The sequence below is a fragment of the Aptenodytes forsteri genome, unplaced genomic scaffold (assembly GCF_000699145.1).
Source record: "Aptenodytes forsteri isolate BGI_AS27 unplaced genomic scaffold, ASM69914v1 Scaffold61, whole genome shotgun sequence".
Lineage (NCBI taxonomy): Eukaryota > Metazoa > Chordata > Aves > Sphenisciformes > Spheniscidae > Aptenodytes > Aptenodytes forsteri.
In genome coordinates, this window is record NW_008794443.1 from 561,401 (window position 1) to 573,787 (window position 12,387).

At 53.5% G+C, this 12,387-nt stretch overlaps 1 protein-coding gene across 1 annotated transcript in view; it reads right to left on the reverse strand.

The window, feature by feature from the left end:
• Positions 1 to 336: 336 nt before the first annotated feature.
• The window catches only part of FBXO42 (F-box protein 42), a 37,186-nt gene continuing 25,135 nt past the window's right edge, over positions 337 to 12,387 (reverse strand). The window contains exons 5-10 of the mRNA XM_009289570.2: positions 5,742 to 5,895; positions 4,573 to 4,683; positions 4,190 to 4,286; positions 3,024 to 3,080; positions 2,431 to 2,547; positions 337 to 2,276 (exon numbers count right to left, since the gene is read on the reverse strand). Coding sequence (XP_009287845.1) covers positions 1,179 to 2,276; positions 2,431 to 2,547; positions 3,024 to 3,080; positions 4,190 to 4,286; positions 4,573 to 4,683; positions 5,742 to 5,895 — 1,634 coding nt within the window. The 3' untranslated portion in view covers positions 337 to 1,178. The remainder of the gene's footprint in view (positions 2,277 to 2,430; positions 2,548 to 3,023; positions 3,081 to 4,189; positions 4,287 to 4,572; positions 4,684 to 5,741; positions 5,896 to 12,387) is intronic.

The following is a 12,387-nucleotide window of genomic DNA, read 5'->3' on the forward strand; positions in this document are numbered from 1 at the left end:
GGGTTCTCTACTTTTCGGGTGCTGGAGGTTGACCAAAACCTGGCAGAATCCGCCTATTTCCCCCCCTCCCGCACCATCTCGAGGGGGAAGGGAAGGAGGGAGGTTGTCCCAGGAGGCGCAGGTTCAATCCCCTTCGGATTTTAATTTGTTTTAATCTTTGCGGAAGGGGGCACGTGCAAAGATGAGGTGGAGTTACTGCTATGGGGGCTGCTCGCTCCCTCAAATTTACCAAGAGTCAGCCTTTTGGCTGGGAACACCGCCCCCCCCCCCCACTCCCCCCACCACACGGGGGGGGGGTGCGCCCTAAGCTACAAGGTGCTGGTTCAGCCTTGAAGGGGTTCGGGCCGTTGAATGAAATGAAACCTTCAAGCCGAGAAGGGAATGGGCAGCCAAATTTCTCAGCTTTAGGGGAATAATGGGATTTTTATAGAGTAAATGGTGTGGTTTTTTGCTGATCGGAAGGGATCAGGGCTGATCCCGAAGCCTGATCCAGCTTGACGCAGCACAGGGCAGGGAGAGGAGGATGCTAACGCCCGGCTAATTCTTAATATTTTTGGCATTTTGACACAAAAAAACCTGGCCGTCCTTCCTTCTTACGGTCCTGTACGGAGGACAGGAACGAGAGTGGCAGGCCAAAGGGGTGAGAGGCAAAAAAAAGGCATCGTGTTTGCGTCGAGCAAAGGTTTGCAGCGCTGGAAGATTCCTGGTGGGGTATTGCTGTTGTTTTCCTTACGGAGTCAAGCACGGAAATAATCAGTGCGCGCAAGCTACCGGCCTCCCGGCTGCCGGTATTTGGTTTGTTCGTATAAACCCACTTTTACTCACATCCCGGCGAGGAGTTTCGGAGAGATACGAACCCTCTCAAACCCCTGGAAAAATAAAACCAACCTCAAGAGGATGCTGGATGGCAGATTTCCCTACCTGCTCACCCCAAATCCTTGGCTTGGATGGCAGCGGCGCGGGTCCTTCCCCGCCTGTAAACACGATTCGCTTTACCGGGGTCTTACTGGGAACCGGCGGGGCAGCGCTGGAGGTTTTGCTTGGACTTTATTGATAGTTTCTTGCTCCCTAATTCACAGTTTGAACGCCTGCGTGACAGAGTAAGGGCTTGGAAAGGAGAGGGGAGAGCCGCGGGGAGGGAGGGGAGAAGGTGATGGCGGCGAAGGGCTGGGGCCGCATTATCTTTTTGCTCGCACAAAGTACAAGGCATTTGTTTTGGGATAGTATTTCACGTTTTGTTTCTTGTCCATGAGGCCACCGAATATGATTAACTCCCCTCTGCCTTGCACCACCGTGTGTAAACTGGTTTCGGGCGGCCCCACCACCGAACTGCTGTTGAACACTTTCCATTTGACTCGTCCTTGTTCCTTGGTGTCTTTAATGTCCAGCACGTACATCTGCATGGGTTTGCAGTTCATGCTCTGGTACAAAGGCTTCCCCACGTTGAGGGATTGGGGAGGGTGGTGGCCCAGGCGGCGGGCGATGGGAGGTAAGGAATGGCCGTCGCCTTGGGTAGAGCCCGGACGCGCTGCCGAGCCCGTCTCGGCACCCGGGGACCCCGGGGAAGAAGCCAGGGGAGGGCTCAACGCCGCAGAAGCCGAGGAGCCTTTGGAAGAGAGGGCTTTGACGGCCTCCAAGCTCCTCCGGAGCGCGCCGGGGGAGACGGCCCCCGGGAGGGAGCTGGCGACGTGGGGCGGCGTATGGATGCCGTTGGTCTGCTCGGGGGGGTTCCTCACGCTCGCGCCGACTGTCCTGCCCTCCACACCGTCCATCTGGCAGATGACGGTGGCCGGTTTCTGTTCCCAGCTCAGGTCGACGGATCCCAAACGCAGGTCTTTCTGCTCCGGCAGCGATCCCCGTCGCGGCGCCAGGGCGAGCCCCACTTTTAGGTCGTATCCTTCAGCCGCGGAAGGCGTGCTGGGCGATACGACCTGCACGGGGCTGTCCAAAGAGGCACCGCCGGCTGCCGTGCCTCCGGGCGACAAGCTCCCACCGTTGAGTACAGGGGAACTGTCCCCTCTGGCTGGGGAGAGGCTGCCTTCCCGGGATCCCGAGGGGGTTTGCCTCTGCGCTCTGGGTCGCAAGGTGCCCCAGCGGCCATTGACGCAAGGAGCCTCGTCCGTGTTCCTGACGGGAGATTGAGAGCGGTATTCCCGCGTTTCGGGGACCAGGGCGGGCGGCGTGGCGCTGATGGGAGAGGGGCGAGAGTTCAAGCTGGGACTCAGCGGGGCTCTCCCGCTGGGAGCTTGGCTAAAGACCACGACGCACTGTCCCACCTGGAAGAAGAGAAGGGGACATAACAGGTTACGGACGGCAGGATGATCCTTTGCGCTATATTGGGGGAAAAATAGGGGGGTACGGAGCATTCTGGGCAGGCAATAAAGATCAACGGATGTGTACGAGAGAGCAGAGATCCCACCGCGTCCGTACCCTGCAGGCAGGATGGCACCACAGCTCTGGGGCTCCGTGGTCTTCGTTCTCCACCTTGAGCGGCTGCCACGTCCAGGGGTTCGCGTGCATGTGCAGTAACCAGGCGTCTTTAAACAGCTGTGAAGAAAAGCGTGACAGATTTAGGAGCCCGGTTTGAGATTTAGGAGCCCGGTTTGCTGCCGAGATCGTCCCATCAGAGGTAGGAGCGGTGCCTTGCTGCTGCAGACAGAGGAACGGTGACCCAGATCAGGATCTGACCACCCAGGAGTGACTACACCCTACTACGGCCATGGACAAATCCCTTCATCTCCATCTTCCACCCCAGTATAAAATCAGGGCTAATTCTTCCGAGGCTCAATTAACATGGGCGAGCTGCTCGGAGAGCGCCTGGGGTGCTTTCTTCTTAATTAAAGCATCTCTAGCAACAGCTAGGCAGCTTCTCTGGAAAATTTACCACGCGGGTGCCCAGATTTGGAGGATAAAATGCCACCTGGGTAATGTGCAGAGTCCCCCCTCTCCCCAATCCAGCACCCTGGGCTCAGTTACAGCAAGACGTGTGCAGTTCCCGCCCACGCTCCCCCCAGGATACTTACTGCATTGGGACCACCACAGCCACCGAGGATTAAAATGGTTTCGTTGTCTATCACGATCTGGAGGGGACAAAGAACAGCGTTTCAGACCGGGAAGGACGCGAAGCGGTCCCTAGCGCTTTCAGCAAGGCCTCCAGGTGCCGGCAGAGCCAGGTTACAGCTTCTCGGCCACACAGACGCTGCCGAATTTTGTCCGCCCCGGGATGAGGAGTGGAGCTGGGATGGAGAACCGATTTTGCCGGGCCCAAGGCAAAGCGGGATGCGGGGTTCACCCCCGCCTCGTCCCAAACGGCTCACAAACCCGTTCCTCTCACAGAGGCAAGCAGTCACCCTTCCTGAAGCTGAGCCAAATGGCAAGGGACTCGACACCCCTCTTCACTAAAGAGGTGAAGGTGGAAGGACTGTCTGGGAGGGCACGTGCTTGCAGCAATATTTGTTAGATGCTGGTGGTGGGCGAGCTAGTCCCCTAGTCTCCTTTTCCAGTGGATGGAGAGAAAGGCACGTTCAAGCAGGACACATCCGATCTCTTTTGGGTGCCCTGCTAGGCTGAGGTGATCTGCACGCTGGGTACCACTGACCGTCCTCCTAGGGACCATAAAGGGAAGGCAGGGAGGCCAGCTGCAACGGAGACACCTGCATCGAGCCGGGCGACTCCCACGAGCTCCCTGCCCTGGGCAGGCAATAAAACAGGCGCTGCCAGACCCGTGCTTTGAGCGGGTACAAGCCAGAGTCGCTCGAACCGAGAATCAGGAGAGCGGAGCAATCAGAAGGGCCCCAAGCCAAACCAGCTTGTGATAACACTTCATTGATCTTAAATGCCACGGGGGATGATCGCTGGGTGAAAACAGCAATTTGTTTCCTAGAAATGCTCATTAGAGTTCTGAGTCATGTGCAAGACACGGCACAGTACCTGCCTGAGTGTTAGGGAGATTAAAAGTGCACCCTCACGGAACAGATGGCTAGAGAAAACAAGGGCCTGTCGGGCAAAGGCAGCAAAGACAACTTGGAAATCGGGCGCTAGCTTTCAGGCGACCTGCAGAGAGCTGCCGGGACCACCACAACACGCTCCTCGCTTGCAGGAGCCTGCAGCCTGGAAGCTGGAAATTAAGCCGCGTCTGGTTTATCTCTGGCAGCGCGCGTTGGTGCTGAGCCAGTGAAGGAGAGCTCACCTGAGACTGGCCACCTCGTGGGTGAGGGCTGGGCCCAGAGATGTTGGGCTTGGACCAAGCCCACTGCTCGAGATCCAGCACCCAGACATCGTTGCTCCTGCAAGGATGAGACAAGAAGCGTTGACGATACCGCTGGTACAAGCAGACCCTCGGGGCGTTTGAAACACGGGTTCAGGGCAGAGTTTTATGGCAGAATTGGGTTTTTCGCGGGCTGGAGCCTCGAGGGGATTCGCCACGAGAGGCGAAGGGCGTGCTAAGGCAGCAGGCAGACCCCAAAACCCTGTGGAGATTTCCTTCCGAAACGCTGTGAGCTACCCCGGGACCACCACAACACGCTCCTCGCTTGCAGGAGCACTTGTCAAACACCCTCACCCCAAACTTACATTTGCCGAGATCCTAGCGAACCCCCGAAGACGATCATTTTGTCTTCGATGACACAGGAGGAGTGTCCTGCCATGGGAGGGGGGCCGTGGGTGGTCACGATGCAGTTCCACCTGGGGGAAGAGGGAGGAGGACATTCACCATCAGGTAGGAAAGCGCTGGATGAATGGCAAAACGAAAAATCCCAGGGGCCGGCAAACTCCTCAAGAACACGTTACAGAGGAAAACCTCGGGGAAAACCTCCAAAGATCCACATAATAATGAAACTAATTAGAAATACTAATGCGCTAAACATTTTTAAAGCATGACAAAGTCACAAGGCCAAGTTGGAAATATTGCCCCTTTCAATTAAGTTCGCCCTGGATTATTTCCAACGTGGTTTAATTACAGCGTTCTAACGACACTGCCCAAAAGTGCATTGGCTAATTGACACTTTTGATGATGAAAAGTTCTCAATGAAAGAGGAGCAGGAACCATGGCTGCTTTGATACAGCATTAGCTCCTTTCTCCCACACGAGCATCAGTGAGAAAGCCTGGTCTAAAACCGGCCGAACGGTATTTAAAAGGGAAAAGGAAAATTCCTGCCATCTCTGCGGTCGCTGCTGGACGCTTTACTAAGAGTCCAGGAGCTGTAAAGGCAGAGAGCTTACTAAAACGGCGCAGATACCTGCTTTATCCTGTCTCCCTTGGAGGGCCACAGGAGCTTTGAGTTTTGGACCATCGCTAAAGGCGAGACCTCCAGGAGTTAAGGCTTCATCGCCTGCTTTCCTCAAAGACCTCGCCGTCTTGCAGCCAAATCGATTGTGTGTTTAAAACATTCACATCCAGGTTTCCCACCTGGCTGGCTGGGAACACCTGGGGAGTCTGGCATATTTTAGGGACGAGTCGAGAGCCATACGGAAGCAACCACCACCCAAGAGGTGCCAGACAGCAGTGTGCCCAGGTCTCTGCTGTGCTCCTGTGTTTTTTGGGTGTTGTTTTTTTTTTTTGTTTTGTTTTGGTTTTGTTTTGTTTCAGTAAGAGCATCTCAGACACACCTAGGAAACCAAGCTTTCCTACAAGCCAGTCCCAGGCGGGATCAGAGAGACACCCTCCGGCATTCCTCCAGCTGCATCACAGACACATTTTTACAGGATCAAAGCCTGGGCTTCGAATCCAGATGTGCTCTTACCAGTTTTTGGAGGGTGAGTACGTATGGATTTCATCGAAGAACCTCTCTGGCTGGTGCAGGGGGTAAGGGCTCGGCCGCGTCCACCCACCGAAAAGCACAAGCAAGTCCTTGTAGACCACCAGCGTGGCCCCAGCCTTGGGTGAGGGGTACGAACCTGGGCAGAGATAGAGAAAGGGAAGGTTAGGAAACCACGCTTGAACACAGCCACCGAACTCTGCATCAGTTTTACTGAAGTGTGACAACACGGAGACTCCACCTTTAATAAAAAAAAAAAAAATAGCAGCAGAAAAGAAGGCAAAATTAGAGTTGGGAGCCTGGGAAGAAAAACTGCTGCCAGTTTGTGTCATTGTAATTAGTAGGAGCCTGAAAGCACATCTCATGTATGGCAAAACATCTGTCACTCACTGGCAGGAAATTGCTAGCTTTCTAATGTATCCCTTGAAATTATTGCTTTAGCACTGAATAAAAGCAATAATTACCTCCAAATACCTAGTAACTTCTCCTCGAGGAAGGAGGAGGAGGAAGGACGAATACCAATTCTAATGCATCCGGAAGCGCTCGTGGCAGGTCGCGCAGGTACTCACGCACCGAACCCCACTGGTTTTTTTTTTTTTTCCTTCTTCTTTGCAAAGCGGCACGATTAAACCCTAAACGCTTTGCTGCGTGAATTAACAGTCGCTCCTCAAGCCTGCAGAATGAAGCGCTCCTCTAAAAATTATTAAGAGAGTTTTTGCTTGCCGCATTCAAGGTTCAAAAGGCTCCACTCGGGCCAGGGACCTCCTGAGCAGGACCTGCGCAAGCAAGGCGATGCAACCTCTTGGGCCCGGCGCCGCTGCGATTTGCCGTGCTCAGAAAATGCCGTACATCCCGAAGGTTTTCCTGCAGCGCAGCAAAGCGCCGAGCTCACCTCTCAACCTGCTGCTGCTCCGTTCCGAGCCCGCTGCCTGTGGTCCGTGCCCCGGCCACCGCATCGCTCCTTAACCAGCTCGGAGCAAGAGCAACTTCAACGCGAAGAGCCCCTTTGCGAGGGCAGCTATCAAAGGATGGGATCCCTTTGAATTTACATCAGGAAATTGGCCGCGGTCCGCTGCAAAAACACCAACCCTGCCGCCTGCTCCAGCGGCCAGAGGTGCCGTGTCACCACCTCGGCTGATGTGTTAGGTGCTGAATTGCTTCCCGGGAAAAGCTCAAGCTGCATCCAAGCATCCTCCTTCCCACAGCCGTCACCCAGCACCAGGCAGATTCCTCCACCTCTGCAGTCACGCTTTCAAAATAATCATAAATACATCACCCGAAAAACACGGATGCGCGTGCCCGGCTGCAGGGACCGGGGGCAGCTCAAGGGCAAGGCTGCGCACGTGGCCGCAGAGGCACCGTCACCCTCTCCAAAAAGGCTGATACACCAAACCGACCCCTCTCCTCCGACGTCCTAATAGGACTTTGAGAAACGTTTTTAGCAGGTAATGACATGCAGAACGGAGGCTATTTTTAAAAGAAACCAGAGCAGCTATTTTAAGATGCTGCAGCTGAGAAAAGCGATTCGATTGCGATGGGTTCCAGGTGGTTGGGCGGTAAGAGCCCAGCCAAAAAAAGCAACCCCTGGCCAGATGCAGAGGAGATGCCTGCAGGGTGCCTGAGCCTTTCTCCAGGGACAAAGCACGGCTTTGCTGCTGCTCTCAGGTATGCAGCTGTGGGGGAAAAAGGGAATAAAGCTGTGCAGGAAACAATTCTTGTGCTGGGGCACATGTACAGCGTGGTCAAGGTCTCCTTAAAGACAAGAGTGCCAGAAGAGGGTCACGTTTGGTTACTCTTTGTTCCCAAATTCCAGTTTTTCTGGCTCATTCCGTGGCTGCGTGCAATTCATTAATCCACACCAGCAGGTTTCCAGCCTAAATATTTCCCCGGCAGAGCATAAAGTTGCTCTCCCAAGCTTGGCACCGCAAACTGGATTGCTAGAAACATTTCTACCTGACTTGTAGGGAATCAGCTGGCTGGGCTTCTCCATTGAGGATGCCACAGGGCAGCACAGGGTGAAAGGTGCTGGGTTTAAATTGGGTTATTTTTTTTAAACAAAAAGGGTTAGCTAGAGTAATCCCAGAATGGAGAAACAGATCGGTACTTTGCTCAGAAAGGCCTGGGATGCTGCAGAGTGAGAAAAGCCACCCTCCTACTGCTGTAACCTGAAGGTCAACCCCAGCCTCAGACACCGAGACGGTTCCCAAATGAGTCAACGACATGTAAAGAGCCCAAGGCAGAGGCTAGCCCTGGTTTTTCAGGAAGCTTTGCCTGTTCTTGGACGTTGTACGGGTGTAAACGAGCAGAGTTTCATTCTGCAATGCAGGAAAAATCTGAATTTTACAAGTCAAAGAAGAGCTGGCCTCTCAAAGCCTCTTCCAACCAGACAGTTGGGATATCTACAGATGCTCTCTGCAAGAGAGAGGCACCACAAGCTTGTCGTACCGGAGAGGCCTTCAGCGATCTTGTGTTCGAGCAGAAACACGTGGGCAAAGAGCGGCTGAAACCTGGAGAATTAATACCACTTATCTCTAAAGCAGGGGAGAGAGCTTTAAACGGTGCTGCTGCCACCGTCCCCGGGAAGGGCAGGAGCATCTCCAGGGAGGCAGAGCAACGCCTGCCCTGCCCGAGCGAAGGGGGAAGGCGACGGGCAGCCTCTGTGACTTCAGGTCTCAAGTATGCGGAGGAGCGCAGGGAGGACGGCAGCAAGGGACATCAAAGGGACACGGCTCAATTACGTGGGGCCCCGTAACGATCCGCTCAAAGTCCGAGCTCTTTAGAGGATGTGCCGAGCGGCGTTTCAAAGGCTCGCAAGAACATACTTGACACGGGAGGGCTTCTTCCTCTCCGGGATTACGCTTGCAAATGAAACGGCTTCTGTTCCTCGCCACGGACTGAAGCGCCTACAGAAGAACATCGTTAGCTAATTGCACCGGCTTCAACTGCTCTCTTGGCCAGAGCGCAGAGAGGACTCTTCCCGGCTGGGTTTCCGAGCTCCACGCCCTGACAACACTATCCAGCCCGATATCAGGTTATCTTTCCTTGGGGATAAAAATTCAAGCACGCAGCGAGCATAGCACAATTAACTACTCCTAAACATAGAAGGCAACATCTCTTTACAGCTGACGCTGGTTATTCAGTCGGGATGAGTAGCTAAAAGCTGGTCCGAGCTATTTTTTTCCAGTTGACAGATTTTCCCGGCTTGCAAAGCAGATACATACTTTTCAAAACACAAACAAACAAAGATCTCCGGCTTCCACGGATGTTTGGAAGAGAAATGCCAGCCTCTGATCGCTTCTGACACGAGCTCTGGTCGCTATCTATTTAGGATCTGTCCTCACAGGCATTTTTTAAAGCCCATTTATTCAGCCCTCTAACGCAACCGGAGCGGCATGCGCGGAGATCAGCGGCCACAAAAGAAAAGCCTGGCTGCAAGGGCACACGTAACGCGAATTTCCGGACCAGCCTTTTACCTACGGTAGGCACAGCCCAGAGCGACTCCAAGAACAAATACCAAGTGGAGCTGAAAATAAAAACGAAAGAGGGAAGGCAAAAAAAAAAACCAAAACACCCCAAACCAAACCCAACAAAAAACCACACTCTGCCCGATTGATTTGATGGGATTGCCCAGATGAAAGGATCAGTTCAGATGGATATCGTTTGGGGAAATGCTGTAAAAGAGACGCGCTGGAGCGGAGCCAAGGGTTTGCACCGTCTTGGGGGGGAAGGTTAAGACACGGAAAGAGCTCTGGGGTTGCGTCAAGGGGATAAATTTGGGGGAATTTTATTACGGCAGATTTCTGGAGATAGATGAGACGAGAGCTACTAATAACAACCAGGGGCCGTTACTGCCAGATCTGACGGATTTCTCAAGCCGCCTTAGCCCCAGCAAGAGATGATGCTATTCTCCCTACGACTCCAGTGAGCTGATCACCGTCATCGCCAGCCGATTCGATTTACACGAAATGCCAGGATAAACAAAACCAGGCCCACAGCCGCGTTTCCAATTTCAAAGCCGAGAAATTAAAGTGAGCTCCTCCAGCAGCCAGTGGATTTCAACGTGCAAAGGAAGCCGAGCTCCCAGGTTCAAAAGCCGCCCACAATCTGCACACCAAAGGCATAGGAAACCGTCCCAGGGAAGGGCTCGGGGCTAACAGCCACTACCTGCACCAGCAAAAAAAATAAAGTGGCAAGGCAATGGTGCTGCTCCGCCGCGGCTCAAGCCACTCTGGAAACACGGCAGCTGCCTGCCAAAGCCGGCCTCTCCCTGCGAACAAATGACGTTTGTTCAACAAATTATGTCCCATCACAGGGACGGGATTAATTTGGTGGGTACATTATCAGCGGAGCACATTATAATCCCAAAGAAAAAGCCAGAGGGAGATGCTGAACCTGCGTAGTCAGGCACGAAAAGCAACATTTGCTGGGAAACACCGGCACTGGTCACCGAATAGTTTGTACCTCTGCAAAGTCAGAGCGTTTCGGTATAACCCATCTGCAGAAGAACAAAAAGTTTTGCAGGATTTCACCCCGAGGAGCTCGTGTTGCTTAGGGAGAGTCAAAAAGAAGTGGTAAAAGGCAAAATCCTTTTAAGGAGGGAAAAAAATTGACCCAGCTGCCGGATGTCACAGCAGAAGTGAGGCTAAAAGGATGGCCTGAACTTACTGTACTCTGCCTCCGACTTACAAAAGCCCTGTCTCAGACCTTTCCTTGCGGGAAGAGCCGGCTGCCCCGTCGCTGTTTTAAACCGTGTACCTCTCCGGGGGAGCAGCATGCGAAATGGAGAGCTCATGCTCTCCCCAACGGCTTGGCAGAGGATAAACCTGCTGCACTGCCTCCGACTGACTGGCAGCGGCCAGCCCGATGCTCAGTTTGGATTTATTAGCTCAGCCTGGATTTATTAGCTCGGCTTTTAGGCTGGCAGAGACTTAAAGATACCAAATCACGGTCCTAATCTGGAAACCTCCTCCGGCACCATCATCTACCCCAGCCGAGGGATTACCCAGCCTACGCTCCATGATGCGAAGGTCCATCCCAAACTTGCATGACAGCGTGAAATCCCCAAATCTTTCCCCTTCGATGGGAAGGGAAACCAGAGAAGGAAAATAATAAATCCCTCTGCTTCCCAGGCCAGCCGGGATTTTTCCGCAGCAGTCTGCAGATTTGCCCAAAAGCTCTTCCCTTGCCAGCAGTTTGCGAGGTTTCACAAAGGGAAGATGAAGCAAGCCGGGGAGCAGCGGTCCAGAGGCCGGAATATGGCGCGACCGACAGAGGACGAGCATCCCGGCAATCCCAGCATTAGCATCGGATTTGGGAGACGCCAAAGGAGAGCTCCTATGAGAACTGCGGACATCTCCGTAGCACGTCGCGCACCGGCTCTTTCCCTAAGTCAAACCCCAACGTTTAGGGCTCGCTGGTCAGCTGCCTTGGATCCAGCATCTGACAGTCACCTGTGTTTTTATCCCCGAGATGTTCAAAACGGGGCATTTGGATTACAAACCTTTTCAAGACCGGCTTTGACTGGGTCTGCCTAAACCTTAAAGCTTTTAAGAGCCAGGAAAGTATCATTTTCCCTTACCGAAGCCACACGTGATTTAGTGTTCCCTCAAATCTGGCTTAAAAAAACCAAACAAATTCCTTGCTCGGAAGTAGACAGGAATTCAGCTTTGCAAGAGTTTGAAGAAAAATTTAACAAGACCCGACAACTTTTGCAGGCACATGCATCCGCTGCCTGCAAAATACCTCTCGGGTAGTGCAGGAAAAAATATCTGTGCACCACTGCAGAGGGTTTTTTTTGCAAGTTATGGGGGTATGTAACCAAATCACTGCAGCCCCCCTGACGTTCACACACAGAAAAAGTTTCCACCACGCTCTCAGCGTTGAATTTCCACCCTACAGTGACACAGGCTCACGGTACAAGCCCAGTCAAACCCACGGCGTCGAACCAAGGGTCTGGTTTCTTGCAATCTTTACAAGGTAGAGGCAGAAATCCCCGCCGGGGAGGATAAGTCACCTCCAAGCTTTTGCAATGTCACAGTCTTTTTTTTTTTTTTTTAACCCGGGAAATTCTGACACGCTGCGACTCCGATAAAAGCTGTTGAAAAGGAGAGGCAGTGCCCTCTGAACGCTGCGCAACAGGATTACTGAGTCACTCTGTGCTAATGCTTGGCAAAAATGTCCTTACCAAGCAAGTTGAGCAAACAGCGAGGAGATAAGAATGCCAGAACGCCCCGGGGCTTTGCCCCCCTATCTCTTAATAGCTGCAAACGAGGGTCACTGCAATTCACGCACCTCGAGGGTCGCTGCAATTCACGCACCTCGATGCTGCGGGAGAGGTTTTATTAGGGTCCATCCCGAGCGTTTCTCACCCGCAGCATCGCTCCAAGGTGCCGAGTACTCCTTAGGGCGAGGTCACCCCGTAATCCCCCCTTGCAATCGTCTCACCCCGTTTTGGGAAATGCAAATTCGGCCCTGCGGTAAAGGGTGCCGCTGTTGCAAAAGCTGCCTTTCCCTCTAGGTGGGTGGAATCAAAACGCCAGCCAGCGATCCACCTCTCTCTGCTTTAATACTTGTTTCGCTCCCCCCCCCCCCCCCCCCCACCACCCCATCCCTCCCCCACCCTACTGTGTCA